The following is an 18,179-nucleotide window of genomic DNA, read 5'->3' as shown; positions in this document are numbered from 1 at the left end:
ACCATCCGGTAGAAGTAAACTACTAGTCATGGAAACCGTCACAAAACTGGGCAAAAATTTCAGCTGGTATGATATTCCTTTTTATTTATTTTGTCCAATTTAAAATTTCAGGGAGAAAATAATTCAGACTGACTTTTGTAATCATCGGTACATTGAACTGAACAAAAGCTTGTTTCGGGGAATCAATCCATTGTTTGAATACATTTTAAGACGACTTTGACAACCCGAAAACATCTGCAAATTAAACGAATAAATTGTAAATGTGGGGTCTCTCGGTATGATAGGGATGTTCTCTTAGAAAATATCGATACATACGTAGATACGTATCACAAATAAGATAGTAATTAAAGTTTAACATGATTAATTGCTATTCAGATACCAAATGAAATAATTCTAAACGATTGTTTTATTTGTTATTTTTGGTAAATTAGAGTGTCAGATAGGTGACGATATATAGGGTGTATCTTATTAGGGTACTGAGTGAAAAATTAGGCAAAGAAAATAAAGTCCTCCTACTCTGGGTGCCCGCTCACCAATGGATAGAAGGCATTGGAAAAGCAAATGATCTAGTTAGAAAAAGAGCGAACACTCCACTAACTAGACCAGAACCGTTCTCTTTTCCAAGAGGAGACCAACTAAAAGCGGAAGTTAAGAACCTGGAAGATCCGTAATCTGGAATGGGAATCCTCCAACGGTCTAAGACACAGAACTTGCGACCGAGAAAAATCAAAGATTTTCCTTGATTTAAGTCAAAACAATCTTCGGATTGTCGCGGCGTTTTCAACAGGACACTGTCTCTTCAACGAACATCTCTGTAGGCTGAAGCTGAGAAACAACGTCGAATACAGATTCTGTGGGGAAAACGGAGAAACGTCACTCACTGAGTGCACCGAGACGACTACCGTTCGTGCCATGAACTTGGTACGGCTGATGTCGAGGATGGAGAACTGGTCTCTGTGGAGCCGTCTCAGATACTGGCTTTTGTTAAAGCCAGAATGTGAGACTGTATGATGAGTTATAACTCGTTATAACTCAAGAAAGGGGAACACACAATAGATCTGTAAGGTCGCGGTGATTAACTCCCCTCCTAAACATTCTACATTTTAGGGTGTTTCTTAAGTAGTCTAAAAAAATAAGGTGTGATTCATTATGTTCATTTCAAAACTTTATATGAACATACGATCTAAGATAGGTACTTCTTTTTTGATGTACAGATTGTTAAAAATTAAAAAAAAATCGAATTTAATCGACTTAAATGAAATGGTACGAATACGAAACTGCGTTTTTTCGAGAAAATATTTTTTTTCTTAATGTCAATTTTTTTTAACAAAATTGATCTTTTCAGTTTTACTTGTTTATTGAACGGTTTTAGAGAAAAAAAAAAATAAAAAAAAATAAATCCGCCTAAATATTCATGTATGCTCATGTATTTACAAAAAAAAAGTATTTGCGAAAAATATCGGAATTTTTATATATCGATAATTATGTACATCCCTACATTTCTGAAGAAAAAATTTCAAGATATCAGATCCGTTATAACGCCCAACGCGCGGCTGACAAAAGCTCAGATCATTTGTTTTTTGCGCTTGACGTACCACGAAATCGATTTAGAATTAACCCAAATTAGATTAGATACCTACATTCCGAACGGGTACGACCGTGGATTAATGGTAACAGCCGAAGGTACAACTGTTTATTTTTGTTTTTTTTTATCTTATTTTCTTCACCTAGAAAATCAATCGGTTTAAGAAAAAACACCTTCTTACAATACTATGCTCTGTAGAGTTCTTTGCATACACTTGTACTGTGTGCCATTATTTTTTAACTAATACACGAGATCTATGTGCAGCAGTAGCGAACATGCACGAGTTTGATACTGCTAATGATGATAGATGGTACTTACTGGACAACAAATGATCTAGCTAGAAAAGGAGCGAACACTCCACTAACTGGACCAGAACAGTTCTGTTTTCCAAGCGGGAACCAACTGAAAGCGGAACTGTAGAAACGGAAGACTCCATCCTAACACGGAATGGGCGTCCTCCAAGGGTCTAAGACACTCGAAAAAGTTCCTCAGAACTTACGACCGAGAAAAATCAAAGGTTTTCCTTGATTTAAGTAAAAACAATCTTTGGATTGCCACGGGATTTCTAACAGGACACTATCTACTCAACGAACACCTAAGTAAGTTGAAGCTGAGAAACAATGGCGAATGCAGATTCTGTGGGGAAAATGGGGAAACACCAGAACACTTTATCACTGAGTGCGCCGAGACGACGACCGTTCGTGCCATGAACTTTGGTACGGCTGATGTCGAGGATGGAGAGCTGGCCTCTGTATATATTGTAAGACTAATAGTCTCAAAAGTTTTCCTTGCTCTAGTAACTATATTGGCAAGTAAGCCATAACAGAGATACTTAATCCAGTATAGAAGAAAAAGTGCAGAGATCTGGAAAATTACATCGCCATTATTTCACAAACTCCAAGTTTTCATAAAGCGCTGTCTGCGAAAAATTGTGGGAATTTTTTGGCCAAATACCCGCCCAAATTATAGAGACAGGTGTATAACGAGACCAAGGAAATGAATGTAGATTAGTCACACTTCAGGGCAAAGGGGCAACAACATCGCTGGCAGAGCTATTGAGTGGAATCCATAAGGCAGTAGAAGAACTGGTCGTCCAAGACATGCATGGCAAAGGACAATTAAAAAGGAGATTGAAGCAGTAAACCGATCATGGCGAGATGTCAAATCAATTGCCAACAACCGAACCCGCTGGAGAGCGTTTATTGAAGCCCATTGCTTCACGTAGGAGTAAAGGACAAAATGAAAATGAATAGAAGAAGCCAGGACACCTTTTCTATGATGGTGTCCATTAAAAGATTGAATAAGAAGGGGCTAAAGGCTGTCTCCTTGTCTAGTCCTCTTGGTGAAGATAGACCATGTATAATCTACTAAATGGATTAAAGTACTGGACTATGTAGTTATTATTATATTGTTTAGCCAAACAACAATAAACCTTAATGCTACAAATCAGTGCATGCTCTAATGCCAAATTTTGTAGTGCTTATTGGACATTCACTATTGAAACAGCGTTAATATTTGTTTAAAATTCCCATTGATAATAGGAACGTTAATATCCATAATAGCCCTTTGACTGGTTAATTTAATAACTATTTCACCAAATAATCACATCGACATAACCTAAATGAGTTTAACGTCAAATTTCGATTACAAACGAAATAGGACAGAGCCCGATAGACAGACGGAGTCCGTGCAAAGGCTGCCTGTCTGCCCGCTTTAAAATAGAGAGATAGATACGTAAACTTAATTTCCTACATTCATGTCGTTTCGAAATTATGCCGGCGATTCTGCGGCGCGACAGATAGGACTTAACAATTAATTTTTCGAGCTCGAAAATTTCATTGTCCACGCCGATGCTGATAAAAACTATTGGAACGTTCGGATTCGTGTTGTTTCTGTGCATAAAATTGAAGTGAACGGGTTCATTGTTCTTTCTATGTAAAACTGTTTTGGATACAGTGCATTATGCTATTTTGGTCTTTTCAAGCTTTTAGATTCATCAAAAACTACATTTTTTATTTCTTTTTATCCCAGGCAGGTTTGATATTGAATTCTGACGCTTCCAACTTCTGTTTTTTCAAATGTAGAAGAATTAGAAAACTACTAGGTTTACATAAAAGTATTCTCTGTGTCATCATCATTCTCAGCTTATTCAACCATTTCCAATTATGGTGCAGCCTCCCTCACATTTATCTATTCTCTTTTGTATTTGAGCTTATTGGTTGTTTATCATTGTCCAAATTATCCCTACTAATTTCTTAATATCATGGTCTAATCTCAGGTTCGGTCTTCTTCTATGTCTCTTAATTTCTCTTGGGTACCATGCTGTAATTTTTATTGTCCATCTATTGCCCGTCTTTCTTACCAGGTGTCATTTGACCTTTGCCATTTGAGGGATTTGATTCTGACATATGTTACCTGGGTCTTTTGTCGTATCCACTCTATTTTTTACGGTATCTCTTGGTTATTCCCAGCATATTTCGTTCCATTGAGCGTTGTGCGACCTGCTGTTTCCTTATACCTAATGTCCGTCTTAAGTGTCCAGGTTTCGCATGCATAGGTCATGCCTGGTAGTACACATTGGTCGAATGTTTTCTTCTTTAGATAAACTGGCATTCTAGATTTGAATATTATTGAGTTTCTTCCATGTGTATTCCATGCTAACTTAATTCTTCTGTTAATTTCTGGTAGTAGAGATCCCGAGCTGTGTATTAGTTAGTTAGTAGTGTTGGTGTTATTTATTAGAATGTCTTTCCTGTCCACTATTTTTTATTCGTGTCGTTCTATGTATAAATATATAAATATCAGTTGCTCGAAACATTTCTAAAGAAAACTCTAGTATAGAAAAGTCATGTATCGAATTTTCTACCTGCAGACTTCCAAAAGTTGAGGCTGATCATTCAGGGTGGCCCATCGAAAAACTTCCGCAGGGCATAACGGCCAGGGTAATTTTTTTTTCGGTAAATTCAAAAACACGTTAATTTTGTTTGTGAGGAGGACAACTTTTGCCCCAAAAATTATTGCAAAACCTTCAAACCTCTAAGCGGGGGTGTCATCCCCCGATTTTTTTCAAATGGGAAGGGGGGTCAAGGGGTACCGCAATGAAAAGGGCTTTCTATTCTCTATACTTTCCTGCTTCGTTTTTGAAGATCGGTCGAGTCGTTGAGAAAATATGAAGGATTGAAATTTGAAAAGTTTTTTAAACATTTATCAAAGTAAATGATAAGGATAAATTCCTTGGACCAATTTGCTGTTTTTTCTTATTATTTCTAGATGTTTGCAATCGGGTTGCGCAGATATTCAATGAACGCCATCCTGACAAACAACTTTATTGCAAAATTGTTCGCCAGTTAGTAGCAAAATTTCGCGAAACTGGTTCCGTTATGAATAAAAAGAGGCAGAGGGAAAATCCTGTAGTAAATGAAGCTATGGAGGTATTCGTATTGGGCCAAGTTGCCATGGACAGTATTCTGAGTACAAGAAAATTAGCCAATGAGACCGGCGGGTATCGTACAAGTTTCCAAAGAATATTAAAAAACACAAGTTCCACCCGTACAAAATTCAGTTGGTACAAGAACTCGACGAAGACGATTTTGATCGTTGTTTGCAATTTTGTGAAGCTATGAGTGAACGAGTGGCGAATGATAATAATTTTCTATTTAATGTGTATTTTTCGGATGAGTATACTTTCTTTTTGAACGGTGTAGTTAATCGGCACAACTGTCGGTACTGGGCTGAGGACAACCCCAGGGTTTTTCACGAGGTGCACACACAAAACCCTCCGAAATTGAACGTGTGGGCTGGTATTTTTGGAAATCCTATTGTAGGTCAGTTTAACGATATTGTGAAGAACTTCAACGTACAAGTCACAGAACAGCTATCTAGCAACTACCGCACCTGATCGTTCAACGTTGTGGCAAGTGAAAAAATGCGTAAACATCTAGAAATATTACAGTTGAGGGTTGGAACCTTTGGTGTTACACAGCAAAATAAAATTACACTAAATCACCACAATACACCAAAACAGTTTTACTTTTACACTGGACGCGCGTTTCGCTAACCATGTTAGCAAAGTACAATCTACAAGTTGAGCGTTTATATACTCGCCCAGTAGGTACCGAGTGGGCGTGGCAAAATCTAGTCAACCGAGTCAGAGCCCACTGAGCGTAACAGTTAAATGTTAACAGTTAAATGAACCTGAGATTAGACCATGATATTAAGAAATTAGTAGGGATAATTTGGACAATAATAAACAACCAATAAGCTCAAATACAAAAGAGAATAGATAAATGTGAGGGAGGCTGCACCATAATTGGAAATGGTTGAATAAGCTGAGAATGATGATGACACAGAGAATATTTTTCAACCGAGTCAGAGCCCATATTTAACTGTTAACATTTAACTGTTACGCTCAGTGGGCTCTGACTCGGTTGGCTAGATTTTGCCACGCCCACTCGGTACCTACTGGGCGAGTATATAAACGCTCAACTTGTAGATTGTACTTTAGTTTATAATCATCTGCTGGTTATAATCATAACATGGTTAGCGAAACGCGCGTCCAGTGTAAAAGTAAAAGTGTTTTGGTGTATTGTGGTGATTCAGTGTAATTTTATCTAGAAATAATAAGAAAAAACAGCAAATTGGTCGAATTTATCCTAAATTATCATTTAATCTGATAAATGCTTAAATAAATTTTTCAAATTTCATTCCTTCATATTTTCTCAATGACTCGACCGATTTTCAAAAACGAAGCGGGGAAATATAGAGAATAGAAAGCTCTTTTCATTGCGGCGCCACTTGACCCCCCTTTCCATTTGAAAAAAGTTGGGGGATGAATAGTTTGCAATCATTTTTGGAGCAAAAGTTGTCCCCCTTACAAACAAAATTGACGTGTTTTTGGATTTTTTGAAAAAAATAAATACCCTGGCAGTCATGCCTTGCGGAACGTTTTCGATGGGCCACCCTGTATACTATTTTATATGGCAAAAGCTTCTTTGAAAAAGCCAATCGTCTAGTGTTTAACATAACTCCAGACGGCTTTCTTGTGGTCAGCTTTAAGAAATCTTTCTTTCAATTGTAACATTTTTTAACAATTTGATTGTTCTTGCTGATAAAGGTAATATTTTGGTTTTATATGGCACAGAGTATACATTTATAAAGTGTCCCAATAATCCGTGGACATAGAACTACTAGGTATTTTTGGAATCAAAATAAGTTCATTGGACACAATTTACCTCTACAAAAGTGCTTCGTTTGTCCGCTAGAGGACATCAAATTAAAAAAAATCATATTTTTTAGATGTTTTAAGGACCGTTATTCCGATTTGAATGAACTTTTAATTGTCTATTGTGCTAAGTGCTTTAACATTAGGCTTTCATAAAAATCTAGAAAAAGTACGGGAAGGGTGAAAACTATCCCCACCCTTACATAAATTTTAGTATAAATATTTTCCAACTCCACCGACGACAGATTTTCTTTTCGTAAAATGATGCTTCTAATATTTATATTGTTTATCTGTTATAGAAAAACACTGTTTTTCCAAGTAGACCTACAAAATATACAGTGAGTTCTAATATTCCGTGGATATAGAACAAGTACGTTTTCTTTGGATCAAAATAACTTGTTGCACATAATTTACCTTTATACAAAAGTGCTTCGTTTGTCCGTTGGGGTATCAATCAAAAATAAACCCGAACGTTAATCAATTTAAAAATTATTTTTTTAAGCTATTTATGAAGCTTATTGTCAAATATAATTTGTGATACTAACATAAAATTCCATATTTTCGCCAACTGGATTATTACAGCATAATAGATTTTATGCGCCTCCATAGATCGATGTGACAAAAAACATTTTTATAAGTCAGCTTTGGAAATATTTTTTTCCTAAAAAAGTATGCACAATGGCGTTTTTTTACAAGAAACAAAAAATGTAGTAAATACTAGAGGGACCATTTTACTAAAAGAATTTTGGCCTTCGGTGGAGTCGGAAAATACTTATATTAAAATTTATGTAGGGGTTGTTTTGAACCTTCTTCCCGTACTGTTTCTTGATTTTTGTGAAAGTTAAATTTAAAAAAGGCGTCCATTGAACCCAAAGAGACCTGGTTTGTAATATAAAAGCCAAAGCAAAGTTAAATGAAAGTTAAAAATGAAAGTTAAATGTTAGAGCACTAAAACATAACGCCCAAAATCTCATTCCAATCGGAATAATGGTTTTTAAAATATTTGAAAAAATGTGTTTATTTTTTTAAGGTTTGATGACCTCTAGTGGACAAACGAAGCACTTTTGTACAGAGGTAAATTATGCCCAATGAACTTATTTTGATTCCAAAAATACGTAGAAGTATTGTCCTCAGAATATTGGGACACCCTGTACAGGGTGGCGCCTCTCATACGCCTCGGAGGCTCCAAGGAAAACGACAGTTTGTATTGAAATGAAATTTTGTGAGCATATATAGGTTAATTCTAGAGAGTTCTACAGGGTGTCCCCAAAAAAAGTTACATATCAAAGTTGTGTTTTTTCTAATGGAACACCCTATATATTAATTGATTTTCGGATTCTGGGAGAAAAATAAAGGTGAGTTTTATAAGAAAAGTATATGACTCAAATGTAAGGTTTTTGACATATTTAACATTTTCTAGAAATAAAGACCATTTTTTAAATTACAATAAAAGCTACCTAAATTGGAATTTACTCGGTAAAGCCTAATATGTAGTTAAATTAACTATTGTACTTTAAATCAAATTAAAACTTGATCCAAAAAGGTATACAGGGTGAGACAAAATTAATATTGAACATTCGTCACCTTTAAAAACATGTTACTCTCTTATTTTAAATTGAACACCCAGTATATTATTGCGATATTCAATAGAGAATTAATGTCTCTTTAAAATACTATTAAGGTTGCCTACCCCTCAAACAAAGATTTTCCTAGATATTTTCATTTACATGATTTGATCTTAGTAGATCTTTATTATTTGATAACATCTACGTGGCTGTGATATGGTCTGACGTTACTTCAACATAGTTGTCTAATTAGTCCAACTTTAACAACTAGTCATCATTTTGTGTCAGTTAAAACAAAAGAAACTTCTCAGAAATTTGCCGAAAATGCAAACTTATCCTACATCAGAGAGAATTGATATGATTCTATTAGCTGGTGAATGCAGTGTGCATTCACTAATTAATAGAATACTTAAATGCTCCTGATTATATCTAGTCCGGTTTTTTTATGGGGATATGTTAAATACAATGTTTACAAAACTCGATCAACTAGTGTCGACAACATGAGAGAAATTATTGTAACTGTTTTGCGAGGTAGAACTCCACATATGCCTTTTAAAATGAAAAGATCCTTTTGAAAAGACAATCATTTTATTCAGTTAACAGGAAAGGAAGCATTTTGAGCATTTGATATCATCTAGCAAATTTTTGTCGCATAATTATAGGTTTATATCTAGTTTTAATGCGGTTATAATTAAAATATGTTTTAAACGTGTATCTTTTTATTACCCTTGAGTATTTTACTCTTCAATCTTTATTTTTTGTTAAATTAACAAAAGATATATCACACAGCCACCTAGATTTTTTCAAATAATAAAGATTTACTGACGCAAAATCATAAAAATTAAAATATCTCGGAAAATCTTTTTCTGAGGGATAGGCAACCCTAATAATATTTTGAAGATATATAAATTCCCCATTGAACACCGGGAAAATGTACTGGGTGTTCCATTTAAAATAAAGGAGTAACTTGATTTTAAAAGTGACTAATGTTCCATATTAATTTTGTCTCACCCTGTATAACTTTTCGGGTCAAATTTTATTTTGGTTTAACATACAATGGTTACTGTAATTACATATCAGGCTATACAAGATCAACGAAAATTTAGGTAGCTGTTATGGAAATTTAAAATTTACTCTTCATTTTCACAAAATGTGAACTTGAGATTTTAGGTATATGCTTCTTTAATAAAACTCACCTTTATTTTTTTCGTCGAATCCGAAAATCAATTAATATATAGGGTGTTCCATTAGAAAAAAACCAACTTTGATGTGTAACTTTTTTAGGGACACCCAGTATAATTCTATATATTTTTATAAAATGCTTTCAGTTAACCTACATATGCTGCCAAAATTTCATTTCAATATAAACTACCGTTCTCCTTGGGGCTTCCGCGGGGTATGAGAGGCGCCACCCTGTATAGTTGAAAATTTACACAAAGTTTCGGTCACGTGCATTACTGACCAATATCAAGCGTAAACAACACATCTCCAAAATTATTGCATATGAATGCTTAAAATTAAAAGACGTTCCAGGAAATATTAATGTATAATGGTAATCATGATTTATGATTATACACTTTTGTTATAACTAAATTTAATAAATAATATATATAATTGATTTATTACGTTTAAAAATTATAAAACACGCTTTCAGATGTATCAAAATTTAATGAGCTTTATTTAATAAGTTTTAAAAAATCTTGAGAAATGTCTAACAAGCCGAAACATATCTATATATAAAGTTACTTTTGGTACACCTAAAAGCGTGTTTTATTAAAATACAAATATTTCAAAGAGCAATTTCTGTAACTAATTGTTGACTAAACTAAGGAAATAAAATTTATTAAATATACTTTGCTACCCTTGCCACTCACGATGTCAAGTATGGAAACCAGGAATTCTAAAAATACTTTCCATATTAAAATATACAAAAATATCTCAATTTTCCATGAAATAATCGTTTTTATGTTCATTTTCAGCGACGAAGCACGCAACTTGGGCTTCACCGTTTTGGTGGACATGCGAGGTGCCACGTGGTCGACTGTCAAGCCTATTTTGAAGGCGCTGCACGAGCACTTTCCTCCGGGGGTGGTCCATCAGGCCCTCATCGTCAAGCCGGATAACTTTTGGCAGAAACAGCGAACGTCCTTGGGCTCACATAAGTACAAATTTGAGGTAAAAACAGGTTTAATATGTCTGAGTTAAGGTTTTTGACTAAAAAATAAAAGTACATAAATATGTAAAACTGAAAACCAGAGAAAATAATGTATATTTTCTAATTTTTTCTTTTTGTAGCCTAGGTGGAGTAATCCTTGGTGTAGTTATTTTTTTTGAGGTGGCTATCAGAGCTGTAAGCTCATAGAAAATTTAAATCTTTTTAGAAAATACTTATTAAGCCATTAAAAAGATTTAAGTCTTTTTATAAAAGACTTAAGTCAGATTTTTTATATATTTTTATGACAATTTTTTAACAGCAGTATTTCTCTTTAAACTGTTAAGGTGGCTACACACACTACTGCAAGCTTGACAAGCATGCATGAACAATCTTTTTGTACAAGCAAACTGTAGCGTCTATAAGGAAAATTTGCGCAAGCATTTTAATTGTGCAAGCCGCTTGATGATTGATTGAATTTGAATCATGCAAGCTTGGACAAGCCATGCTTGCGCAAGCGAAACGGTACGTGTGTACCACATGTATTCAGCTTGTGCAAACAATTAGTTCAGTCCGTGATCGTAAATGACCTGTACGTCGCGTCGCCATCATGACTAGCGATCTGAAAAGGAGCAATCGAGGATTATTGGAAGATTTTATTCGCGCATACGAAAATTAGCCGTGTCTTTGGCGAATTAAATCACCAGAATATTATGATAGGGTGAAGAAGGACGCAGCATACAAAATTTTACTTAATAAGTATAGATTAATTGACAGGCAAGCCGATAAGGATGCCGTTATTAAAAAAGATAAATGCCTTCAGGATTCCTTCTTCTTTTTCGCGGACTTCCTTCTTTTTCGCTGCATAAACTGAAGCTTGTTCAAGCATGCATGTACCGTGTGGCGGCGAAGGTAAATTATGCATGGCTTGTACAAAAAGATTGTTAATGCATGCTTGTCAAGCTGGCAGTAGTGTGTGTAGCCATCATTAGGCGACAGCCAAGCGGCAGAATAAAAAAAAAACAAGCTCAGTACCACTAGCAAATAAAATGTTAGTTTTTCTAATTGGTTTGGATATTCTCAATACCTTGTAAACTTTCAGCTTCGGCCTCCTATTTTTAGCACTATGCTTCTGGCTTATGTGCTGCTGTAGTTTGATTGTTAAAAATGATTAAATATATTTTGCAAGAACTTTTAAAGAAATATTAATAATACAATTATTCAATTGTTTAATAAAAACTGCCCAGTTAACTAATAATGATTTTTTTTTCAGACAAATATGATAAGCATAGAAGCATTACCTAAAATTATAGACACAACACAGCTCACGTCAGATTTGGAAGGAACTCTCACCTACGACCACTCCAACTGGCTTGAAACTAGGTACGTTTTTATTTTATTTTTAAATATATTTGTGTTCTACTCTAAACATGTAAATATATGTAGTTAATAACAAACTTTTGAAATTGCAATTCCATTTTTATACCGTGTGAACCGGTTTTTGAAACAGCTTTGCCAGCCTGGTATCATTATTTGTGTAATCATAATGTCAGTATTTGTGATTGTTAACTTTATCAAAATTGCACCTTTAGATTAGCTGTAGAGGAATTCTCGTGGCAGGCAGCGGACCTACTGGATCGCCTCGATGATCTGCAGGAAGACCTGGCGAGAAACGACTTCGCTGATGACGTCAGCGGGGCCAAACATAAGATAGATCTGCACAACGAGATGAAGAAGAAGATCATGAAGGCGCCAGTGGAGGATATAGATGTGTTAGGTATTCATTATTTTTATATTTATTTTATCGGACATCTGTACAATAAAAAAAACTTAGGAATTTTGTTAAAGTGCAGACCTAAAGTATGTATTAGGATATGTTTCAGGAAAATATTTTAACTTCTACAGGTTGGGTCAAGGAAGGGTGAGGGGATCGCGATGTTTTTTTTTAAATGGAACACCCTTTATTATATTATTGCATTTTTGGCTTCCTTTCTGATCACTTTACATAATCCTAAGATATTATTAAATATGTTTGTTGATATTTTCAGAAATATTGATAAATATATAAAAACAATATTTTTTCAGCCTTTGAAAAAAAAATATTAAAAATACAAGAAATGTCCTGAAATCAAAACTATACTAGGTATTTATTATTGTTTACTTACTTTGCTATTAATATCGTACTCTTGTCATTCAAAATTCTATACCAAACTTTCTAAAATATAAACTAGTTTTTCTTCGTTATTTTTTTTTAATTCAACACCCTGTATATTATTCATTTGTTAGATGGAGAATTAAAAAATGAACAGTTTCTGTATTTAAAGTATTTCAAAACTTTGAACGGATTTGCGGATATTCGTAATATTATATTAAATATGGTTTTTTCAACAGTAATTTTTTATCAAATCCATCTAATAATTTTTGTCTGGAATGTAACCGTTCAAAGAGCCATATGTAATAAAAAAGCGAATATTTGCGAAACGGCTAACATTTTTAAAATATGTACTTAATAATAAATACAAAAAATGTTCATTTTATAATTCTTCCTCTATCAAAGATATAATCGTACAGTTTCCTCGTTTTTTTTTAACCGTACCATTAAAAAAAAACGAGGAAAAATTATTTTATACAGTGTGTCCCAGAAATAAGTGCAAGTATTTTAACTGGTAGTATAGTTCAACCCGAGAAACGCGCCTATGAGGTTTTTTTGCAAAAAAAAATAGAAAATTCGGAATTTTTTGAATTTTTTTTTTAGAAATTTTTATAGTTTTTAGTTAAAAAACATAATTTCTTGATAATATGGCAACATAGGTATTAGATTAATTTACAAGAAAGAAAATCCAGAAGAATCCCAGTGGTGCTCAAAATTTTAGCTAAATGTCATTTTTTTTAGTTTTCAAAGTAAAATAACTCCGTTAGTTTGGACTCATTTGAAAAACGATAAAAAGAAAGTATGTTTCTTTTATCGGGATCTACCACCCCTTAAAATACTTGCACTTATTTCTGGGACACCCTGTATATTAGAAAGTTGGCAAACAAGTTCTTGTATTTTTAATATTTTTTTAAGAGAGGCTGAAAAATATATATTTTTTATTTATTTATTAATACCTCTGAAACTTCCGAAATATATTTACTCATATCTTAGAATTATATAAAGTGATCTGAAAGGAAGCTAAAAATGCAATAATATACAGGGTGTTGTCTTTAAAAAAATCATCCCGATCCACTCACACTTTTTTGAGCCACCCTATAGAAGTTAAAATATTTTCCTAAAATACATCCTAGTACATACTTTAGACTTGCACTTAAACACAATTCCCAAGTTTTTTATTCTAGTAACTACAGATGCCCAATGCACTTTTTTGGATTGGGTCTAAAAAGTGAAAAATCGGTGACAAAATTACGAGCATAGATTACAACATAATTAAGACGAATTGAATTGAATTTTTGTTAAGAATTTTGTTTGTAATTCAAAAGTCAAAACAAAATTGATTTGAAAGCATTTTATTGATTTTTCGTGCTTTATTCTGAATTTCTGAACTTTTGTTTTTATAATATTCAATGTTTGTAACCAATAATTTATTTTTAGGGCAACGGTTGCTACAAAACGCCTGTGGAACACACGACACGGGCCAGGGCAACGACAAAGGGGGAGGGGGTGGGAACAGTCCAGATACATTAAGTCCTGATGTTCAGGATATTAAGAAATTAGTTATACAGAATCTCGAAGCGGTCCACACCGCTCAGCAACATTTACTTCAACTCTGGCACCATAAAAAGGTGAAATTGGACCAGTGCTTTCAGTTGAGACTGTTTGAACAAGACTGCGAAAAGGTAACGTAGTTTATGTTAATGTTAAATTGTATGAATCTCATAAAAACAGTTATAATTAGGGTTTCCAAATCGGGACCCCCGGGTATGTTTATCCCAGAAATCCCGATATTAAATCTCGGGATAGCGAAAATCTCGAAAAATTTAAAAGCCCAATCTAAAATGATTTGACTTTATACACTTTAGTCTTTCAAAGATCATAATGTTTTGTTTATACTGAGCAGAACGTCAATATTTAAAAGTTATATTTCCGTGTTTGCTATATTTAATTTTTAGTTACTATACAGGGTGGTTCGAACTGTATTCCGGAAACTTCGGCTGCATATTCTGCCGATAAAAATAAGTAAAAAGTTCTTATAAATGTAGGTATGTCCTAAAATGCTTAGTTTCAGAGATACAGGGTGTAGAAGTTTCATTTTTATTTCGATTTTTAACAAATAATTTCTGAAATACCGCCAATATTTGGATGAAAATTGGTGTCTGGTTTTTTTTGGCATGAAAAAAATTATTTTCATGTCAATATGACTCCTATTTGTAGGGGGCGCCACCTACATGTGTTAACTGTTTTGAAGAGTAATAACTTTTCGTCCGTACCTGTATAAAACTACTGAGTGAAAAAATTAACATTTTAGTGACTTTTTACGTAAAAAATGTCTCTTGGTAAAAATCGCTACGAACAACCGTTCTCAAGATATTTAAAATGAAAATAGTCAATATAATATGTCATTATTGACAAAAAATAAACACAAACATTTGACTGAAATAATAAATTTGGGAAATTTTTATTTTTTTAAATTGGAAAAAATCGAAATAAAAATGAAACTTCTACAATTTGTATCTCCGAAGCTAAGCATTTTAGGACATATATTTTACGAACTGTTTTTCTTATTTTTATCTGCAGAATATGCAGGCGAAGTTTCCGGAATACAGTTCGGACCACCCTGTATATGTTATCGACGCCTATGATCCTGGTGATGGGCAGTCATTGTCACGCCGCGCCGCGCCGTGCCTGCACCCCGTGTCCGCTGATGTTTGCGAGTAGCGGGATCGTAGGCTTTGGAAACAGTTGAATGTCGGGGTTGTTGATTTCGAGCAAAGATTTCGAGCGTCGGAAAATGGTTGTTGTCAAAATAGTTAGAATTATATTTAAAATATCAATTTCTGTTAAATTTATTAATCTCCCAATTACATATACATTAATTTTTTTGTATTATTGTAACGCTGTTAGCAGTTAAAATCAATAAATAAATATATATTATTTAACAGAGTTATCAAAAATAAATGTAGGTAGTTTTTCATATTAGTTTGTGATTAGAAATTGGAACCGTACCGCGTTCATTAATATTAGAATAATTATTGTGTGGCCTTTTCGTTGGGGGGGATAACTTCATATAATGCAAAGAAGGAGCATTTTAAAGTGCTGTGTTGTAGTAAATGCAGAAACAATTCGAACAATTGTAGTTTTAGTTTCTTCAGATTTCCAGCCGGATATGCCCAGGTACGTTGGTAGGTTTAACACATGGTACAAAGAATACAAGGTATGATATTGCGCAGGTTGGTCGCTATGTCACAGGTGATAACAGGCGCTATTGGTCAGCACGCTCCGCGCGCCAGTTCAAATCGTCAAGATATTGTTATAAACCTGTTTTTTTGTTTATATACCGTCATTGAATTATCGCTAAGCAAGTTACTGTTGAGCAGTGCGTAAGGAGTCGGGCTAGGAAGCGAGAGACCCGAGTTCGAATCTCGGCCAGGACATAACTTTTTATTTATTTTTTTAAATACTGTTGTATTCTATAGTTTATTTTTGTAGTATAAAAAAAAGAACTATTTATTCCGTTATTTTTTATTCTCTGTTATTAATATAAATTGATTGTTAGTACAATACCTCATTTAATATAAAATAATATTCTACTTTTTGAAATGTATCGGGCCCTAATTGTACCTAAAAGTAATATATTTTTAGTGATATACCATATTGTAAACTATTTAATATTTCAGTCACTTAAATAGTTAATTTGCATTGAATAATTGCCTACCATTAAAGGAAATTTGAGCTATATAATCCTTGATGGGCATATTCTGGGTATGCAAATACTTCCTTTAAATTTTGGGTGTCGTTCAACCGATTTATTCTCAAAACCAGAAACTTCTACATATAAAAAGAAGCAGAGGTCACTAATTATAATAAACTTCACCCTTGGTATTACTTCCACTAATTATAATAAACTTCACCCTTAGAATTACTTCTATCACAATTACAATACGTTCATCTGCATTGGCATTTTCTACTTTTCGATGGGAAACAATAAACTTCCCAATATTTTTTAAATGATGTAACAATTCCTCTTGTGGTTACTTTTCCATAGATATCCTCAACTCTGTCCTCATGTGAATTCAGAGGCAATGAAAATGAAAATTATTTACCATAAACATCGCAAACTAAAAACCTAATAAACAATTTTATACCGAATATAGAAATAAATTCAGTATTCTTACCTATCGTCCAAATCCATGTTAATAGATAATTATTATTTTTAAATATATTTTTGGAACTGCTGGTTTTAGTAATTATTAAATTAAACGAACTAAAAAGTCTTAAAAATAAACAATTCTTAACCATAACCCCAAAAAATGCAGATCTCCTGTCAACTTTCTTTATTTTTTATTTATTCATTATTTTCCTGGTGACGTCACAGGTGGTATGCGCGAACTGAACGAAATTGGAGCCGCTATCGATCATACCTTGTATTCTTTGTACCATGGGTTTAACATAAAATTATAAGATGTTAGGCGTTATGTACGGTATTGGGGGTTATATAATAACAAATGTTTTAATTGATAACTAGAACTATACAAATAGATCTAAAAAATACATTATCTAATTAATATCTTTAAAATTAATAAATTAAAATGTATAGAATTGCATTTCTTTCAGACTTTATTAACAAGATAAAATATCCTAAATATAAATACTACATAATATACTATACTTTGAATAAGAAGACTAAGGAAGGAGCATAATGGGTGATAAGCTCTCTAGGGTGGGGATTGGTGGGATCTTTGCCAGTTCTGTTTGACGATTCATTTGACACATTTGAATTTGATTTGAAATTTTGTGGATTTGTCAGTCTTTACGGAGCTTATTTTATGTTATTTATTATTTATTCTACTACTGATAGTTGTATAAAGGTAGTAAATCTAGATGGAAATTGAGGCAGAACTTAAATTAACAGTGACACTATCGCGATTTATCGAAAAAGACTCTAAAATAGTTGGTTTTGTAGCGTGCGGTAGATCTCGGCAAAAATTGAGTGAAATAATGGAACAACTTTTCGCTAGTAAGTGACTATATAATATACATACGTGTAGCAACAGGATCATTTATGAAATTCACTTAAATGGTAAGGCTGTATATTTTTCTTGCACAACAGAGACGGATTAATTACTTGTCTACCATTGTATAGATGTCAAAGAATTTAGATACGTTAATTTGAGCTTCTGCTTCAGTAGCGTATCGGATGTTTGTGTTAATAAATACTTATTATAACTTATCTATTCTTTAAGACGCTTGTGTGGGGGCTACCGGCTACTAATAGAATAGAATGGAAAAAAATAGAAAGACGAAGGACAGTGTTGCCATTCTGTTAAATCAAAATTATGTTGGCTTATCCTAAATCCCGAATCTTCTAATCCCATTATCTTGCCTACTTAATGAAATATTAAATAAAGTACAAAACAATTTTAAGAATGTTTTCTCTAGGCACAGAACAACTTCTTTCTAAAACAAAAAGTAACATGCAGAAGTTTGAAATCATTTCTAAA

At 33.5% G+C, this 18,179-nt stretch overlaps 1 protein-coding gene across 1 annotated transcript in view; it reads left to right on the top strand.

Moving 5' to 3' along the window:
• Positions 1-18,179, top strand: part of LOC115885903 (kalirin) — a 402,576-nt gene that overhangs the window by 55,888 nt on the left and 328,509 nt on the right. Inside the window, exons 3-6 of the mRNA XM_030904931.1 lie at positions 10,351-10,546; positions 11,797-11,906; positions 12,116-12,300; positions 14,113-14,357. Coding sequence (XP_030760791.1) covers positions 10,351-10,546; positions 11,797-11,906; positions 12,116-12,300; positions 14,113-14,357 — 736 coding nt within the window. The remainder of the gene's footprint in view (positions 1-10,350; positions 10,547-11,796; positions 11,907-12,115; positions 12,301-14,112; positions 14,358-18,179) is intronic.

The sequence above is a fragment of the Sitophilus oryzae genome, unplaced genomic scaffold (assembly GCF_002938485.1).
Source record: "Sitophilus oryzae breed Bouriz unplaced genomic scaffold, Soryzae_2.0 scaffold_465_pilon_pilon, whole genome shotgun sequence".
In the NCBI taxonomy this organism is placed as follows: Eukaryota; Metazoa; Arthropoda; class Insecta; order Coleoptera; family Curculionidae; genus Sitophilus; species Sitophilus oryzae.
This window is presented reverse-complemented; position numbering and strand designations above follow the sequence as displayed.